Below are 18,977 nucleotides of genomic sequence, written 5' to 3' on the forward strand. Positions count from 1 at the left end.
CAAGATGGTCACTTCTCCTGTCATAATGTTGTGGCTGATCAGTGTATATATGTACTGCTTTATTGTCTTTTCTCAGTTCTACTCCTTCCATCATACAGTCTGCAGCCAGCAGACATTTTCAGCTAATGAAACCCTGTAAGTCGTGCACGTTATGCAACACCGAACTAAATTAGCAACCAGATGAAAAACATTTCAAATGCAGCAAATATGAGAGCGAATACTGGAGTTAAATGTATCAGGGTTACCAGCAACAACTACTACTGAATAATAGCCGCTACTCATTTCAGTTTGATCTCAAGCGGGTTGGACCAGTAGCATGATAAATAACGACAACACGTTTCCCTTTGTTTTAGTTCAAAGACGTACATTATGAAAATGTTTCAGTATAATGAAGTATCCACAAAACATTTACAAAACATTTTATGAACAATGGGCGGCACAGTGGTGTGGTGGTTAGCACTGATGTCTCACAGCAACAAGGTTCTGGGTTCTAATCCATCATGGTTGACTGGTTCCTTTCTGTGTGGAGTTTGCATGTTCTCCCTGTGTCTGTGTGGGTTCTCTCCAGGTTCTCCAGCTTCCTCCCTCCGTCCAAAGACATGCTGGTTAGGTTCATTGGTGATTCTAAATTGGCCGTAGGTGTGAGTGTCTCTCTGTGTTAGCCCTGTGATAGACTGGAGACCTGTCCAGGGTGGACCCAGCCTCTCGCCCAATGACAGCTGGGATAGGCTCCAGCCCCACCCACCGCGACCCTCCAGAGGACAAGCGGTCACAGAAAACGAATGAATGAATGAATTTATGAACAACCTGACCTTTCCTCAAGAAAAACAATTGCAGCACATTGCAGCCAGCTACAGTGACACCTAGTGGACAAATTAAGTATAGCAGTTACTTTTATTACTGCAGTTATTATCTTCCATGTAGTTTTTTGCACTTTGGAAATTCATCCCGTAGGCCAGATTGGACCCTCTAGTGGACTGGGGCGTTGCCTCTGGGAGTGTCCTATCAAACCATTCAGACTACACCACAATCTCCATTAGCCAATCGTGTCCTTGCTGTACAAACGTACACGCTTCTTCTCTGCTGCTCCAACCCTCCTCCACCTCGTTCACCTCCAGCTTCTAGGTTCAAGCTCAGCAGAGTACGTGCAACAAGCCTTAGATTTTATCTTTCAATGTCTATGCCATCTCTGTAGGGTCCAATGTAATAAAAACCTAAATAAACTCTTTACTTTTCACTCAGAATAAAGTCTCTCCTGGTAGAAATAAGTGTTAATGTGTCTCATGTAAATAATAGACTCAATTTCTTTTATTTTTCCTAGATTAACAACGTTAACAACCGTTGTTTAGTTGCACTAAACCTGTAGGGTCTATTTCAAAGAATGAGACTTTACATCAAATTAATAAAAGTCCGAAGCCATTTTAATAAAATGGGACACAGTACAAAACAACTTAACGCTCCACATGCAAATACAGCTTATCCAGATCGTTCATATGGAGAGGATCACATGAAATGACAAGAAAAAACAACAAAAAAGGACAGACTTCTTTAAAATAATTTTTTTTTTTCTCTCAAATTCAAAATGATAAGTTTAATACACGGGACATTTAAACATGTTATCTGTAAAAACCATCAGCGTGTAACAAGCAGCCTCTGTTTCTCGATGACAGTGCAAAAGGCGTATAGTCTAACTTCTCCAGTAGGGGATTTACTGTCTGACTTCCAGCTGAACCTGAAGCAGATCTTCGCCTGTTCTCTCAGCGCTCGTCTCGTTCCGTCACCCTTGAGTCGTTCTGAAAGTCTCGCAGACAGTTTCTCTGAGTCAACATGACAAAAAATAACTTAACGATAAATGTAAATAGGACTGTGGGGAGTAAGGAAAAAGGCTTGTGTTGACAGCAGGAGATAAAAAATAATAATAATAATAATAATTAGAGTTGGCTGCTTTCACACACACATGCCACATAGTGACAAATAATGCAGTCAGTTGTGTGTATGACGACTTTTACTGTTCTGACATTTGGTTAATGTGGGAAAGATAATTCTTTTCTGCAAAGAACGACTGAACGTGTGTGTAGTCGGAGATAAGAGGCCACATGTTAAACTGAAATGCACCAAATAGGGAAATGGTTGACGAGCAGGCCGATGGATGGATGGATGGATGGATGGGTGGATAAAGGAACAGATGGGGTTGGCTGGGGAGGGGAGGGGTAATGTTTCATGCAGCCGACCGTCGTCGGATGACAAATGCTCCCCTCTGCAGCTGTCCCAGGTAGATCCTCATCTTTGTACTGTCGCTCGTCTTCCTCACCCAGATCTGGACAATGAAGACAGAAAAAAATTCTCAATCAGTCCATTCATAGGATTAACGTAGCAACAAAAGAAATACAAACTGTCTCAAGATGCTTCACAGTGCCGTAAACCCAAGAGAGTGAGCATTAAAAGAGCAAGAAGCTCAGAGTTCAGGTGCAAGTCTCTAAAATAACTAACATCAGCAACTGTTTGCACAATATTCCTCTGCGCCCATTTAGGAGTTGCACAAGTTCAGATTTTGTAAATTCGACTGTTATGTGGTGAAAGTCGACTCGACACGGACTAGTCTCTGAAGACGTCACTGATAAAAACTGAGTAGAAAGTAATAAATCTATATTCTTGACCTGAATACATATGCCGAGAACAGACAGCTCATGTGCTACATACTGTTAGCTGCAGATATGTATAGCCTGTATAAAAACATGCAGCACCTCAGCACCATCAGTAGCATTTAATAGTACACAGCTTCTCCCTGTCCTGCAGCTAAAGGTCTAATAACTTTATCAAATAGTTGATGCGCAGCCTCCTTCTCTCTGTCACCACAGGATGTTTGGTGAAGTTGTTAACTGACTGCTGTCCAGAGGATTTGGATCGTTCCTCTGCTAGCGTTAGCATTAGCCTTTTCAGATGCATTGCAGTTTGTTGTATTTCAGGACTGACATGTCACGGTAGTATGGGCTTCATCTTTAGTGAAGTATTTCCACACACTTGATGAACCGCTGCTAGTTTACTGCAATGACTCACTGGACTCCTCATCTGTCTTCTAGGAGGCGTCCATGTTGTTATCGTCACGTGATCAGAGACTAGTCGACGTGTTGCTTAAAGCGTGAAGTCGACAAACTGAGTAGTCTATACAAACCCTACTCTTAACCATGAATGTTGTGCATTAGTATCTCCATACAGTGACACAGTACGTAATGAACAATTATATAAAATAGTACAATCTGGTGTTGGTGTTCTATTTGCAGCAGAAGGACAGTATGTGTGGCGTCTACTAATGAAGGAATATGTCACCCAGCGCTAGAGTGTGGCTCCTTTATGGACTAAATGAAATATATCAAGCTTTGGCTCCACAGACGGTACTTGAGAGTCAAATCAATTCACTGGTCTTCTCATGGGATACGTTGACATTCAACAGAAATATAGAATAACACCAGCCTTATGTTTTAAGCAGTAAAAAAAACGGTTCATTATGCAACAAGAGAAGTGAATAATTCACCTCGTTGGTCCCCACTGAACTGATCACACAGCTGATCTTTGTGTTGTCCTTCGACTCCAGGTAGATGGCCTGGCTCTTGTGGTACCTGACGGCAAAAAAGAAACACACACACAGACAAACGGGATCACTTTAGCATTCGTGCAAGAATAAAATGACGTCATTTTGTACTTGCAGTCCTTGTTTGGGAGTTCTCACAGCTCGTTATTGATACATCAACCGGGCAGAACTTTTTTCTCGTGTGGTGTTGGGTTACTGTTCTGACCGGAAATGCTAGCGGCTAGCAGAAACGGTCTGTGCATGCCGAATGAACGGCGTGATTCGATGGACACGGTCGTCAAGACAACTGGTTGATATCTGTAAATAATAAGGGTGCCTTTTGTCGTCTGTCTCCCGCATCTCCCACAATCCTTAGCGAATGTGACGTATGCTGCAGTGAGAGGAGCCTATGAGGACTTTCCTGGATTTCGGCACTTGAGCTTCTCGTGAAGTATAAATTACCTGGCCAGAACGAACTTTTTTCTTGTTCTCACAGCCCCAAGAAGGGAGACATTTGTTCTCGCTTCTTGCTTCAAGCTTAAAGTATAAGCGCAGACAGGGCAGTGGCTCATTATACATAATTTTACCACATTCCCCCTGAGGCGGCACTAAATAGATAATTGGACTGGAAAGTCAAAACAAAAAAAAAAAAAAAAAAAAGAAGCCTGTTCTTTTCTGCAGCCTGTCAGTGGACAGAACTCAGAGGAAGAGCCTGACAAAAGTACTCGATCATTAAGGGCCTGCTGAAGAATAATGACGCATGTGTCTCCTTGTTGCTTTGTGAGGAGGCTTTCTGGTGAGGGCGGCGTCGTCTTCTTCTTACGGCCGTGAATAAATGAGACTTGAGAAGTGCTCACAGCTCGCTCCTCTGTCTGTACCAACTGCTAATAGGACAGAATTCAGTTATTTTTACCCCCCTCTTGACGTGACCTTCTGCTCTGATACGCGGCTCTCAAACAGAAGGGCCGTGTCTGGTCAAGAATTTCTATTCTCTTTATGTTTGCATCACAGCAGAATGCAGTTCTAATGCAGACATCTTCTCTGAATATGTCATTTTAATGGTGGCTTCAAGCAGCAGCTTCTAAGTGATATCTCTTTCTCTAAGCCCAGACAAAAAAGAGGAGGCCATCCGAGTGTTTGTTAGATGTCTTTTGAAGATCAGCCCCGACCTTAAAGCCATGAAACCCGTGGCAACGTGGCCATCTAGTGGTGGAGACGCGAGCTGTTGTCGGGGTACGTGAAAGGAGCAGAGGAGAGAGGAAATTAGAAATGAAATTCACCATCGTTTGTCGTAGTAAAGTTTCCCCTCCTCGATGCGGGCCTCGTAGCGCTGGGATGGGCTCTCCATGGGAGCAGAGGGGACGTGCTCTGGCGACGAGGGAGACACTAAACAGGGAGAGACGCAAGATTAGTCTTAACTAGAGGTGGAGCAGTTCAAGTAAAAGAAATCAACTCGTTATATCATCAGGGCATGTATGTAGTATTTAGATTAGAATTTAAATAATATCGATCGGATAGGATGAAGTATTAAGCTGTATGTTAATATAAAATAACGCTGTACACTTATCAGGCATAACATTATGACCTCCTTCCTAATGATGTGTAGGTCTCCCTTGTGGGGACTCATCAGAGAATGGACATGGGCCTTCTGAGGGTGTCCTGTGGTGTCTGGTAACAGGATGTTGTTAGTGGGGAGGCCTTTGAGGGGAGGGGCCTCTGTGGATCATCCCACAGATACTTGATCAGTTAAGGATCTAGTGAATTTGGAGGCCAGGTCAACACCTTGTGCTGTTCTTCATGTTTTTTTTTTAAGTTGTTCCTAAAGTGTTTTTGTGTGTGTGTCTGTGTCAGGCTGCATCCTGCACATGTACAGTGTTATTTTATCCTAACGTATAACTGTAGGCACATCTCCATACATGTGAGACATCTGTCGTACACATACAAATACAACAACCCATGTTAAGACAATCAGGCAGAGTGCTGGATAAAACAGCAACGGTGTGACTCATGCATGCAACAGTTTCAATATGATGAACCGTATATAGAAGGCGCAACGTCAGTGTTTCTGCTGACAGTACAAGGATAGAGTCAGGTAGGGAAGAGCTACTCCTCCCCTTGCCTCCCCCCAACAGAATTTAAACAGTCTGTGCACGCAGATTCAGACCAGGCTAAATCCACAACTAAAGCATTGGAGGTGTTTATAGCAAGAGATATGCAGCCCCTATGCGGCTGTGGAGGATGCAGGATTTCTGAATATGATTAAAGTTCTGGAGCTGCACTATAATAGGCCCTCTCGCCACACTTAAGCAATAAAGTAAAACCTCTAGGGGTTTGCTCGAGTTCAGACCTTTTTTAAAGTCGGCTGTTAGGTGATGAAAGTCGACACCGGCTAGTCTCTGATGACGTCACTAATACAAACCCAGTAGAAAGTAATGAAATCTATATTGTTTATCTGAATACATATGCTGAGAACAGACAGCTCGTGTGCTACATACTGTGAGCTGCAGATATTGTATAGCCTGTATAAAAACATGCAGCACCTCAGCACCATCAATAGCATTTAATAGTACTCCACAGTGTGTTGTTAGATGCGATAGTGTAGCAGGTATTTCTCTGCAGCTAAAAGGTCTAATAAATTTGATTATGAGATTCACCATCAAATTTCTGCAACGCTGACGTACCTGGCCGTTTCGGCGACTTAAGCTGCAAAGACAAGGTACGAAAATGTTAAAAACAACTCATATTCCAAGAGTATAATGTCCAGCAAGGACACATTATAACACTGAGAATCTGAGAAACACTTACCTTATTAAGCGTTCTTAGATCTTCCATAATCTGCTCGTCTGTTAACAAATAGTTTAGCTGAGGTGTGAAGAGTTAAAGAAAGCCTATTTGAACAGACGAAAGACTGAACTCGGACCTTGAGCTGAATCAAACCACATCTAGAGGAAGTACAAAATACAACTGGTGAAAAAAAGATGTTAAAATTAATCTAAACTGACAGTTAACTGCAGGTTTATGAGAAGGATATCTGGAGCGGGTTTTCTCCGTTTGTCTGGTATTGGGACTGGATCGTTGGGCCGTCTTCTCAGCTTCCGCGTCATGATGGGTTTTACCTCCATAGAGTCTATGAACGACAGTAGATATGTGAAATAATGACAAACTGCCATTACTTTCTCAAAAAGTACACATTTTAGCCCAATTCGCACGGGATATGCGATCTTAATCCTGTGCAATCAGCTATGCCGAGTAAAAATTACACCGCAAACTTCCCACCCCATTTCTCGTGACGCAGAGATCCTGTGATAAAACTAATCCAGTGTGAATCGGCCTCTCCGTGTCGAGCCTTTTGCGTGAATCACATATTTGAAACTCTCACTTTAAATCAAGCAACTTACTACGTGCAGAGAGACCAACTCACTTCCACCCAGTTTTTATTTTTTTACCCCACTTCTTTCCTTTCTGCCGAGCAAGTCCCTGATTAATAATCCTGCTCCGGCTCCCTTACCGCCTGTCAGCTCCATTGTTACTTTCTCGTTCTCAATCATCTTCTTTTTCTCCTCCAGCTCCGCAATTAGATTTTCCTTCAGTTCAACCTTCTTATCGTCAAACTCCTTCACCGCCGCCTTCTTCTCCTTGATGTAGTTCCTCTCCACCTGCTCCGTCTGCAGAAAGTACAGACACACAAGTGGCAGAGAGAGAGCGGATGGTACCTTAAAATTTTCTACATTTCAGCATAAAAATGACTCAACAGAGTCCTGACAGCAGACACAAGAACCCGATCCAACAAACGAAATAGAAATATTATGCTCTGGTATTTGTTTATTTGGCAAAATGACCCAATATTACATGTCTGTGAGGTGCAAAAATAAGTGCAGCTCTAGGATTATAACTTAATTTCAAGGCTTGTGTAGACAACTGATGAGCAGTTACCGGAAACATTTAGTTGCTGTTCTTACTGCACAACTTTCGGTCACACCACATACTAAGAAAACAAGGGCTCACATATTTCCGCACCTCACAAATAGTCATTCTGAGTCATTTTTCTGCAGTGGTGCAAATATATTTAAAAAAAATAAATAAATAAATAATAATTGGGGATGTTAACAGTGCTTACCTCAAGCTGGAGAAATAAATCTGTAAAAAGGACAAGTAAAAGATAAATGGTCACATAAAATAAACTTCAGGTCAGTAGCATTACTTTAGCTTGTGATAACTTCAAGACCAAAAGAGAGAAAGCTGAAGGAAAAGGTGAAGTGCAAAGAAACAAAGGCTCTCAGTAAAAACGTCCTCAATCTAAACTAAATAAGGGTACTAGTAGATGTGGTCAAATCTTTTACTGAGTTTACTTTTTTCTAATAATCCTGTCCATTCTTGATTGTACCCACAGCCCTCCACTACAGCTATAGTCGATCTATTAACCGAGCCTTCCTGCGCTGCATTCTGGACAAATCAAAGCGGGGGGAAAATATCTGATCACAAACAAGACAAGCTACCGAGTCAACAACAGTAACAGTTGAATGGTGAAAGATGAAAAGGGTCGGCAGTGGAGCGGAAGATTAAAACAAATTAAATTCTTGCTCCTGCACGTCAGACAATCTTTTCTTTTCATTCTTCTTTTGCATGACATTTTTTTAAACAACCCTTTCAAAACAGACTATTTCTGTTCTCGCACTACACTACCGGTCATGACGCTGCTGCTCACGGTGAACCCAAACATGGAACTTCTGACTGTCAAACCGACACGTGATTTATTGTCTGGGCAGTTATTCAGAAGTGAATGTGAAATGACAACTGATCTCACATTTGTTTGTTCATTTTGTCACTGCTGACATGTCAAAATCAAGGCTTCCATCGAGGCTTTGTTTATAAAGCATCCATGGCCAACTCATATCTTCTTTATTCTAAGATATGGAGCACACATACTGCAGCACAGCGCTTTACCAATGTCCTCCCTGGCAAAACACTTCAAACTAAAAGCATAAAGCACTCCAAACTTTTGATGACCTGCTCCCTGCATGGTTAATGTGGACACAACAGAAGCACAGTGCAGTCTGTACTCGCCTGCATTTCGAAGTCTCTCTTTGTACTGTTGGTCCAGCTTCTTCATCCTTTTCTGATACTCCTGCAGCGTACCTGCAAAGGCAAAGATCGTGACTTACGTGTTTGTGCAGGATCAGGAGAATCTATTAAAGCTCTAGTGGGAGCTTCTACTTTCCGTCCCCCGCAGTCTAGACGAGATTAAACTGCACAGAACGTGCATTTGGATTCGCAAAACATGCGCGTCACTGTGTAATTTCCGCTCTCAATATCCGTCCGAGGAATAATAAAGACCTTGTGGGACAGCTTGTGATGCAACTGTATCTTCAAACAGCAAGGTCAGCAAACAACAACACACAGTCTTGAAGACTCTAAATGAACTACTCATAGCAGAGGACTGTTTGTCATCGCATTTTTTATTTTATTTTATTTTTTAAATGGCCTTACTGGCCTGATGATGTAATCCAAGGATGTCAAACACACGGCCCGCGGTCCAATCTGGGTCGCAGGATGAATTTGCAAAGTGCAAAAATGACAAAGAAGACATTAACTGCAATTTTTCAATAAAAGGAACTGCTTGTTTGACTTTTTCAACTAGGAGTCGACCCAGAACTAAACTTTGGAGGGCAGCAATGTGCTGAAATTGTGCCTATTTTTCTTCAGACATTCGATAGGGTTTCTGTAGGTTTGAAGAACTGAAATTTAAGACTTTTTAAGACCGTTATGGGTTAAATTAAAGACCTACACGAAGCACAAAAAATAAGGAAAATCTTGAGCCATCAACTCGGGACATTGCTGAGGTGGGCTCCACTAATGAGGAACAGAAACAGAGGTTTAGGTTGTTCACAAAATGTTTTGTAATAGGACAGTTCATTAAATGTAAAGATTTTCAAAAGGTGATTGTACTTCTTTGCACTAAAACAAAGGGAAAGGGAAAAGTTGTCACTATATATAGATTATTATGGTATTATGTTACTGGTCTGGCCCCCTTGAGATTATTTTAGGGGCCGTATGAGTTTGACACCCCTGATATAATCCCTACACACCAAGAACTGTGAGCAACCTTCAATGAAAACAAAGGTTCCACGAGATAAATTATATTCTTCGCAGTCACAAATCATAAGAATAAATCATAAGTAAATACCTTCTTGTAACTGCTGCAGCTGTCTTTTTAGCGAGGCCAGTTTGTCTTGGTACATTCTGCAATTAAAACAAAACCAGAGTTATTATCACAAAATGATTTTAACAGCTGATCTGTGTTTGGAAAACAAACAAACAAAAAAAAAATCCCCACTCACTGCTCTTTGATTTCCACGTAGTCATCCTCGTCATGCTTGGCCAGATCCGTTTCGCTGGCATCCTCTGTGTCTGGAGAAGAAACAGTTAATTCAATCATGCAAAGTTTGAAGCAGTTAAATAATAATAATAACAATAATAAAAGAAATGATCTACGCCATCATTTCAACGCGCTGTACCGCGAGATGAACACTGACAGATTGCGTGGATCTGTGCAGATCAAAGGACGTGCGTGGCACTGGTAAGGTAATGGTGAACACCCTGCCTGCCTGCCTGCCTGGGAATGCCCTCCTGTCTGTCTGTGTGTGTGTGTGTGTGTGTGTGTGTGTCAAATCGGGAGGGCCAGGACGGGATTCACACTTACAGATTCTCGGCTTGACATCGGAAGAAAGTAGCTCAGCTAAACGAGGCTGGGTGGTGGCGGCGGTGGAAAGCATCTGGTGATCGGACAACGCTTTTGTGCTTGTAAGTTTACCCCAATGACATTAACCTGACGAACGAGTAGCTGCACTTGAAGAGTGACAAGCATTTGCCGCATGGTGTGATTAACCGGTGCTAACTTGCTGTCAGTCCAACGGCAATTCCTTCGTCAACGTGTTAAACTCGTAGGGGGGGGAGAGAACCGAGTTTACAAGCGGCGGCGGCGACAGACCCGGCTTTACCTTCACCAAAAAAAAAAAAAAACCCGAGACAAGCGAAGAGTTAAGGCCCCGGTCGTTTAAAAGCTGACACAGCAGCTTTCATTTTCGGCTAGCGTTAAATGTGCTAGCTTAAGTTAGCTCCGTCCGCCGCTGTTAAGAAAAAAAAAAAACTAACCAGACACTGGGCTTCGCGTAAAACAGCGATTTAGATTTCGTCAATATATATATATACAGAGAGAGAAACAGAGACAAGGGGGTGATATAGCTGTTAGCTTAAAAATCCAGTAGACTAGCTAACCTTGTAGTGCTGTCATCTTGCCTTTCTTTCCCTTTCCCTGCAGTCCGTCCTGTCTCGCTGAGCAGAGTGAAGAGGGCAGCGCAGTGGACTGAGCAGGCAGGGTTTCGAATGCCTGTCGGGTCTGTCAGTGCTCGGAGCTAACGTTACGTGGCTAGCCGGCTAATTAAAATCGTATGCCCCATATTTTTTTTGGTGTTTATCAGACCGGCGCATTAGTCCCAGCGGTCTGAAACATGTATTTAATTAATTCGGCTTAACTTACAAGTGGGCGTCTATGTCTCTTCGCGGACATTCTCGTCGATAATGTAGCTAATGCTAACGCGAGCCTCGCGTGACGCTAATGAGTTAGCATGTAAACAAATACGTGTTTACTAGCTAGTTTATGGTTAAAAGATGATTAAATTCGCCACAATCGCTGGAAATGTTCCAGTATAGAGTATACTAAAAGTATAAAGTGGTTGCGTAATGTATGTCACATTTCTTCTGAAGCGTAGTTCTGGCGGTAATCGTGTAATGTCGCTCGCAAGCTAATTCGCAATGGATTAGCTTTAAAGCTAGCTTTTTAAGCACATTCTACACTATGCGAGAAAGCCGTTTCCACGCGAGATTAAAGCGTAAATCCATCTAAACGCTGCCTTTAAAAAAAAAAATGGTGCATTTATGCAATAATGGCGAGTTTCCGTTTTTTTCCCCCCTCTCCAACAAGTAGACAGAGCCCGACGGTCAGGGGGGGCTCTTGGTGAATTCGTTCAGTGTTACCTTCTTCCGAGTCTCTTCCCCTGAAACTCCGATCGTCGTCCTCGTCCACGCTATCAAGTTCTTCCTCGTCGTTGTAATAATCCACCATGGGCGATACCAAAGTCGAAGCCATTTGTCCGCTTGGAAAATGTAAACAAACACAAAATAAACAATCGATTTGTGTTTTTGCAGCTCACTTGGAACAGCGCCTACAACGGGCAGGACCTCCGGGCGCCAAGCTGTCTTACCATATGCCTGTATACAAAGTCTATAATATTACGGTGTAAAATGTGCATAACGTATTTAGTCTGCCCTTTTCAGTTATTTATATTAAATAATTTAACATAACTGCCAGCAACCGATATCCATCCTGTCTTTTATCAAAACAGGTGACTCCACAGTAAAACACATATACAGGCACATGTCCGAACATCATGGGTTGTGGGACCTCTATTTTGGTCCCCAGTTGGCTCCACTGTTGATTTGTACATTTAGTCATTTTTCCACACTAAATAGATAAAAATTAGTAGGTTAGTAGCAAAGAGCAGTGATTTTGTTTTGTTTTTCACATTTTAAAAACTTAAAATAAATAAATAAATGAAACTGATCTGTTTCTCTTTGCATGCTTTATTTATTTTGGTCAATAATAACAACAATCAGCTGTTTTGTCAAAAAACTGCCCCTACTTTTTTTTTTTTGTGTGTGTGTGTGTGTGTGTGAAGACCTTTCATTGCAGTGTATGGTAGTTTTAGATATCAGGTACATATACCGAAAACATTTTGGGTCAAATAAAAAGCTTACATTTTGAAGACAGAACTGAACATTAATGTTCTTTTGGTTTGTTTTCTGGTCTAGTTGTTGATACAACACTCCAAAGACTTTTAAATCTTGAATCCGACTCTTCGAATGCATGGTCTTGCATTGTAAAAACACATTATTTGTAAAACTGAAGAAAAAAAACAACTAATTAAGAAAAACTAAATTGCAAACCATGTCGTTTTACAATGGTACCAAGCTGTAGGTATGTCAGTTTGTTACCATGAAATTAGTAGTATTGCCAGTTTGAATTTGAACCAATTGCTCAGTGTCTAGCCATACAGTAAGGCCTTCTAGCTGTACTTGTATGCACAAAAACTAAAAGTATCATCATGACGTAATAATCGACAATGGAAGTCCATGATTAAATACAAAATCACATATGAGTCTATCACAGGGCTAATACAAGGAGACAACCATTCAATTTGGAATTACCAATTAACCTTTACTTTACAAAATTAATATTAATACTTGAACTTTTGGGACCAAACTAGATATTTTCAAACATAACCACATGTCACATTTTCCCAGACATTTAATAAAGCAAATACTAGTCTATTTAAATCTGAGCCACCAAATGTCTACAATTAAAATTAGATCAAAATATTCCCAAAAATCAGTTTTAACAGTTTTAATATTGGAAACCTTTGGATAATTTTACATCTGTAACTTACAACAGACTTTTGAATTCGAAATGCATGCTTGTCAGTGATATAAATTGTGACTCGTTTTTTAGTTTTGATAGGATGTTTGTAAGATTGACTGTGTTACTGCTTCTACACTTTGTTTCTGCAGATGCCATAAATAAAGAAATGTATTCCAAACTACACAATGTGTTTTCGTGTTGTATAAAGAACACACAGTTTCACATGTAAATGCATTCATTTTTTTTTTGGTTACACACTACTCTGATTATTCAAAATGAACAACAACAAACAAACAAACAAACAAACAAAACGTTAATATATTCCTGTTACTATTGTCCAGTCCGGTGTTACACTTGAACTTCCTACAGAACAGCAGCAGATGGGAGCATTGCACTGCGTATATTCGGGAGACGAAGCTGCAACAGAATCGGGATGACTCAGTTCATGCATCTTTAATGATCTGAAGAAAATAAAATATAGGGCGCCGTTTGTTTAGTTGTATATTAGCACTTGTTATTTGATGCAGCGCTGATGAAATTATATTTAAATTATTATTATTTTTTTTTTTGCATTAGATTTGGGTAAATCAACTGAGCACAAGACACACGCAAAAACAAGCCGTTTTATTTTATTTAAAAAAATAAAAAAAATAAAAAAATCTGTATTAAAAAGTCTGGAAAGTCTTCTCGCGGCACCTTCACTGCACGAGACAACTTTATTTCCGCCTGCCTGTCAAAGTAGCTGTCAAACACGCGCGAGGGGTTGTGCTCCCGCTGCTCCGTCATTCAGGAAGTCTAGACCAACTGACAGCACTTCTCGAAGTCGCACCGACACATCCAGAGTAGGACTAAATTCTCCCGAAGTGCGTTCGCTTGTCGAGGAGGACGACTTTTCTAAGGTGAGCGGCTTTTGTTCCGTGTTGTTGCGCTGCTGTCACTGTTTCTTCACTCCCCCCCCCCCCCCTTCCTCTCGTCCACCTCCCCCCCCCCCCCTCCCTCCCTTCTCCCCTTTTAACGGTTAACGGCTCGTGCCAAAAAGCCTCGCGCTCCCCAACTGAAATGACACTTCCTCTTGTGTGTCAACGGCTAAGCTACCGCGGCTACGCGTCCAAGCGCTAAAAAAAAAAAAGTGGACACAAATGTGCGGTAGCGGCTCGCGGGGGCTCGCACCTGAAGTTGGAAATGAACATTGCCGCCGTGTTTCGACGTTGCTCGGCGTGTCGTTTCAACGCCACTCATGCCGGAGGCGGTGAGTACAGGGAGCAGCATCCGCTCGCCGGGGTTAAAGTGCGTAGGTTTGCTTCTTTTTTTTTTTTTTCTTTTTTTTTTTTAACGGTCTTAACGAAGTGCGTTGATTATTTGTGCACCTGCTCACATTCTACGCTGCCATTCGGATATTTACGCTGCGAAGGAGCTCTGCCGTTTGGTTTGTTCCTCGGGAGGGGGGTGAGTACGCTCAGAGAATCATTGACAGGTTGTAGTTGAAGTGTACAGTTGTACAAAAAAAAACCCAACAAGGCGTCTGGGTGCTATGCGAACTTGTCCTGGGTGTTGTTTTTTTTTTTTTTTTGCGTTGTCACGGCAGTGTGTGTGTGTGTGTGTGTGTGGGTGTCGGTTGAGTCTGTCACATCCACGGTGACTGTGGTACCTTCCATTGCATCGTAGGCTACATTGTTGTGAGATTTTACTATCAACGCGCAGCAGTCACAATGGCTCTCGGTTGAGACTGTGTGTGTGTAACGTCCACTACACATGACTCGAGCCCCATTTTGCCACATTTACTACGTCTCTGCGCTCTGTTGTTAACCCGGCGGCTAGCATAACCAACAACCCCTCTTTGTCATTTAATGCAAAGACAACACTCGCATGTTATTTTTTTTTTCTAATTTAAAAAAAAAAAAAAAATTAAATCATCCTTTTTATGACCTTCCAGGCTTCACTGCTTCAATCACCTGCACACAGGACTTGGTTAAAATAACCGCAGCCGAAAGTAAATGTAGTCTAACATGACGCGCTCGAAATGGCAGATGTAGATATAGCAAGCAAGCTGAGAAATAAAAAAACCCAAGCTGACCCAACATGATGTCATCTCTTGTGTGTGTGCAGGGCGCATGAGTGAGAGGCAGCAGAACCGCCGTTTCACCGTAAAAAAAAAACAACAAAAAACTGTGTCATTTGTAAAGATTTATTATTTTAAGAAGAAAGAAGCACGCCCACGCGATTTCACTGGCACGGGTCACCGGAAATTTAATCCCATATTATTATGACATTGCACCTGCGGGTCATTCAAATCGATTTGTGTGTTTTTTTTTTTTTTTTCTAACTTTAATCTTTTTCTGCTCAGAGCTGCAGAAAAAAAAGATGCAGTGTAGGAAACCCCCCCCCATATATAAACACATTTGTTTTGCAGAGTGCAGTTTGTTCATGTGCTGAGTAAGTAGTGCCAAACTGACGAATGCAGTCGCTCTTAAGCTGTCAAGATGAGTGTCAAGACTTTCTGCGCCCTTCTTCAGTTTCGCTCAAAGGGCACAACACTTCGTTCAAGGCCTCTCCCTTTGCTCACGTCACACACACATATATCTAGTAGGTTCGTCAGCCACCTATTGACCATGAAACTGACAGAGGGAACAGAAAGTGACACACTTCCTTTTAAGTGATGGTATCTAGGGTAGTTCGCCGTGTATGATTTTTTACTCTGATTGTGACATTTTCCGGTAAGTGTAACCGTTCATCCAGGTTTTTTATTTTTTTTTGCACTGACACAGAACAGATGGCGGTGCCTGTCACTCTCGCCTGCTCGTCCTGCACAGGTTATGCCGTGCTAACTGCTCGTTTTCTTGTCTTGAGGTTAACCACATCTGGTTAGGTAAACACTTTTTGACGGTGCGCGTTGTGAAGTGTCTAGACTTTCAAGACTCTGAGAGTAAGAGGGGCAAAGATTTTAGGAAATTTGGGCACAATCAATAATGGTCTGCTTTTATTTGTACTGGATGCCACAGGTCTACATGTTATAGAGACAACGAGCTTCCTCTAGTCAGTCAGTGGCTGTCATTAGCATATTTGCTCTTCGTGAGAGATTATTCAGATGTTAGTCAGGGGTCTTCATGTGAATTTGCACAAATCCCTTTGTATAGCAGTCTTGTGTGTGTGTGTGTGTGTGAGCGTGTTGATGGATGTGCTGGGAAAGGATCAGCTGCTCATGACAATTGGCTGATGTCATTTTCAGAGACCGGATGGGGTGGGGGTGTTAGCCGTACATGTTCACACCGAGGCCAAGACGGTCACCCATTTACACACTGGGCGGGTTCAAATGGTGTTCAGGGCATTTTATTTAGTTGAACGATGTGTTTAAACTGTTTCACTACTTGATTTTCTATCTCTTGTACATAGCGTTGTTCAAAGTTGGCTCTTAATTTCACCAACTTGTTGTGAACTGATCTTTTCAGCCTAATATAGCCCACCTACAGTATTTATAAGAAGATGGGGGTTTGTGACGTTTCATCGTAACATGATCAGGCACTAAGATTGACATAAATATGCCTGTTACACCCAGATTCATTAACAAAAAAATGTCACAGAAGAGTAAAGAGGAGACTTTCAGAGTGTCGAGTCCATCTCGTAGACTTGTAGTTCTCAAGACCGGTCTTGAGACCACTTTTTCGTGGTCTTGGTCTTGTCACGGCCTTGACAGTCTTCGGTCTCGGGTCTCTCGGTCTCGCAATGTCTCGGACTGGCCGAGCGGTCTCGAAGGGATTTGTAACCTATAATATCCAGGCAGGCATCATTATACGCCCCCTTCTGTTAAGATTGGTTTCATTTCTTATCAACAATAGAGAGGCGAAGTCCCGCCCCTCTACTTCCGGGTCATGGGACCTATCTTTCGAAAAAATATGAACGGCAGTCTATGGCGAAAGATAAATTATTTTCTGGTCCCGATCGACTTGTGCCTTGGATTATACATATGTTGTTTTTCAGAATAAAAAATGATTTTACATGTCAAGAATGTCACAGTTTGTCGCAAGATAGTTAAGTAAAACGCTATGGAAAATACGTAATTAAACGAACTACAAGTCCCGCATGCTGGCGCGTACAGAACCGACCAAAACTCCCTTGGTGTAACTACAGCTCTCGACATGACCCGATTTATAATGATTTTCACCTCGTTTGATGCTTCTGCCTTCGTCCTGGAAGAAGACGGTAAAGCTCAACAAGGAGACAGCCATAGTTCTCTAGTGACGTGCATTGTTCGAGACGAGAGATGTAGTTCACTAAGCGATCTCATACAAAACCTAATGTTGTTCAGCTTATTTACGTCAAATAATTTATCTCTTGACGTGAAAAATTATCTTTTAAATTCACACACATCATATGTGAAATTCATGCCACAATTCGAACGGGACCAAAAAATAATTATTATCTCTCCATAGACTGCCGTTCATATTTTTTCGAAAGATAGATCCCATGACCCGGAAGTAGAGGGGCGGGACTTCGGCTCTCTATACACACGAGTTAGTTGGCTGACAGGAGGAAAATGCAAAATGGCAAAAAAATTATTATTTTTTTTTTTTTGGTCTCGGTCTCGAGCTAAAGTAGTCTTGGTCTTGACTTGGTCTTGGTCTTGACTTGGTCTTGATACTCTCTGGTCTTGGTAGTGTCTTGGTCTCGGTTTAGGCGGTCTTGACTACAAGTCTACCATCTCGTTCTGACTTTCAAAGTTAGTGACGAAAACATTTATCAATTCAGCAGTGTCAGTCATCATGTAGTGATGTACCTTGAAATACCTTAAGAAGGAACGGTTTGACTTAAAACTAAGGCTAAAATGTTTTTCTTTGAGTCAGAGAATTTTCCCTACAACTCCTGGAAAGTTTCTGTGCCTGAAAATCCAAAAAAATCTTCTCAAGATATGGTAAATGGTGCATTCATTTTGCACTAAATCTACTTAGAGTTAAGGCATAATCATTAAATATCATGTGCCACAAATAATAATAAAAATAGCTGCCGAATGCAGGTGAATAAAACCAAATTGGAGATGCACAGAATGCTTAACAAAGGCGTTTTTTTAACGCAATATTTTAGGAATTAATGCTAATTATTGTGAACTTTCAATCGTCTTTACGCTTGTGAAATAAAAGAATGGTGCTTCCTGCATTTTTAGATGATGACACTATGTGATAATCGCTCTAAACCAGCCAGCTTACCGAGTGAAGTGATCCAACAGAAAGAAAGAGGCTGGTGCGGATGTGACTTTCCATTCTTGACCGGAAGTTTCCACACTAACGTGACAACTGTCTGGGTCGGATCAGCACGATGTGGAGTAAAGACATTTAATGCAGAGGGGTCATCTTCTAAAAAACAGAAAAAGGAAAAATTTACAGCTTCCCTCATATCTTTTTTTGTCTCTTCGAAATTCCGACTTATGGACTTAATTAGGAATGACCATTCTGTGTCCTTACAGAACCTGTGAACTTTGTCAATCGACCTGTAAACGGTGCCTCAGTTAGCCTCCATTGTATTTGTCTTAATCTAGCAAATGATCTCCTATTGTGTGTCGGCCTCAACGCCCATGTTGATGCCAAAGCCGACCTGTTTACCTGTTCTTTTGTTGAAGAATCATGACGGACCCAATGGTTTGCCACACACCCTGAACCAGAAGTACACAGCCCGTTTACACTAGACGTTTAAATCCTTTGATGGGAGTGTTTTTGTTTTACATCTAGTGCAACCTGTTGGAATGAAAACCTCGTCTCTACTAACATGTAAGAGAAGGAATGCAGGCGTTTGGGGGTAAAAAAATGTTAAGAATTGCAAGTTTAGTCGTTCTTCCATAGTTCAGTGGTTTATGCTACAGTAGCAGAGCGCATCAATATTAAAGCACTGCTGTCAGGCTTAATGTTCTGCAGTGATCTGGTTTAGCATGTCTAATGTGGGAATGCT

The 18,977-nt window shown here is 41.7% G+C and overlaps 2 protein-coding genes across 8 annotated transcripts in view; one reads left to right on the forward strand and one right to left on the reverse strand.

Annotated features, from left to right (window-relative positions):
* Positions 1 to 1,394: 1,394 nt before the first annotated feature.
* On the reverse strand, positions 1,395 to 12,064 carry suds3 (SDS3 homolog, SIN3A corepressor complex component). 4 transcript variants are annotated; one of them, XM_084552292.1, is made up of 12 exons: positions 11,603 to 12,064; positions 9,907 to 9,976; positions 9,753 to 9,808; positions 8,633 to 8,704; positions 7,686 to 7,705; positions 7,077 to 7,233; positions 6,600 to 6,695; positions 6,374 to 6,435; positions 6,250 to 6,271; positions 4,849 to 4,954; positions 3,533 to 3,617; positions 1,395 to 2,317 (listed from the first exon to the last, which is right to left on the reverse strand). In XM_084552292.1, the coding sequence occupies exons 1-12, from the start codon at positions 11,712 to 11,714 to the stop codon at positions 2,219 to 2,221; spliced, it is 957 nt and encodes a 318-aa protein (XP_084408418.1). In that variant the 5' UTR covers positions 11,715 to 12,064; the 3' UTR covers positions 1,395 to 2,218. The 4 variants fall into 4 exon arrangements, with proteins under 4 accessions (XP_084408418.1, XP_084408417.1, XP_084408420.1 ...); XM_084552291.1 differs by having other exon boundaries at positions 6,223 to 6,271; XM_084552294.1 differs by lacking the exon at positions 11,603 to 12,064 and adding an exon at positions 10,844 to 11,556 and having other exon boundaries at positions 6,223 to 6,271.
* Positions 12,065 to 13,759: 1,695 nt separating this feature from the next.
* The window catches only part of taok3a (TAO kinase 3a), a gene marked incomplete at its 3' end in the record, with an annotated part of 65,022 nt that continues 59,804 nt past the window's right edge, over positions 13,760 to 18,977 (forward strand). The window contains exon 1 of one of the 4 annotated variants that reach the window (XM_084551227.1): positions 13,760 to 13,942. Of the gene's footprint in view, positions 13,943 to 14,121; positions 14,331 to 14,350; positions 14,490 to 18,977 lie in introns of those variants that run through there. The other 3 variants (XM_084551229.1, XM_084551228.1, XM_084551230.1) reach the window with 3 other exon arrangements.

Source organism: Chelon labrosus (genome assembly GCF_963514085.1).
Source record: "Chelon labrosus genome assembly, chromosome: 9".
Classification (NCBI taxonomy): domain Eukaryota; kingdom Metazoa; phylum Chordata; class Actinopteri; order Mugiliformes; family Mugilidae; genus Chelon; species Chelon labrosus.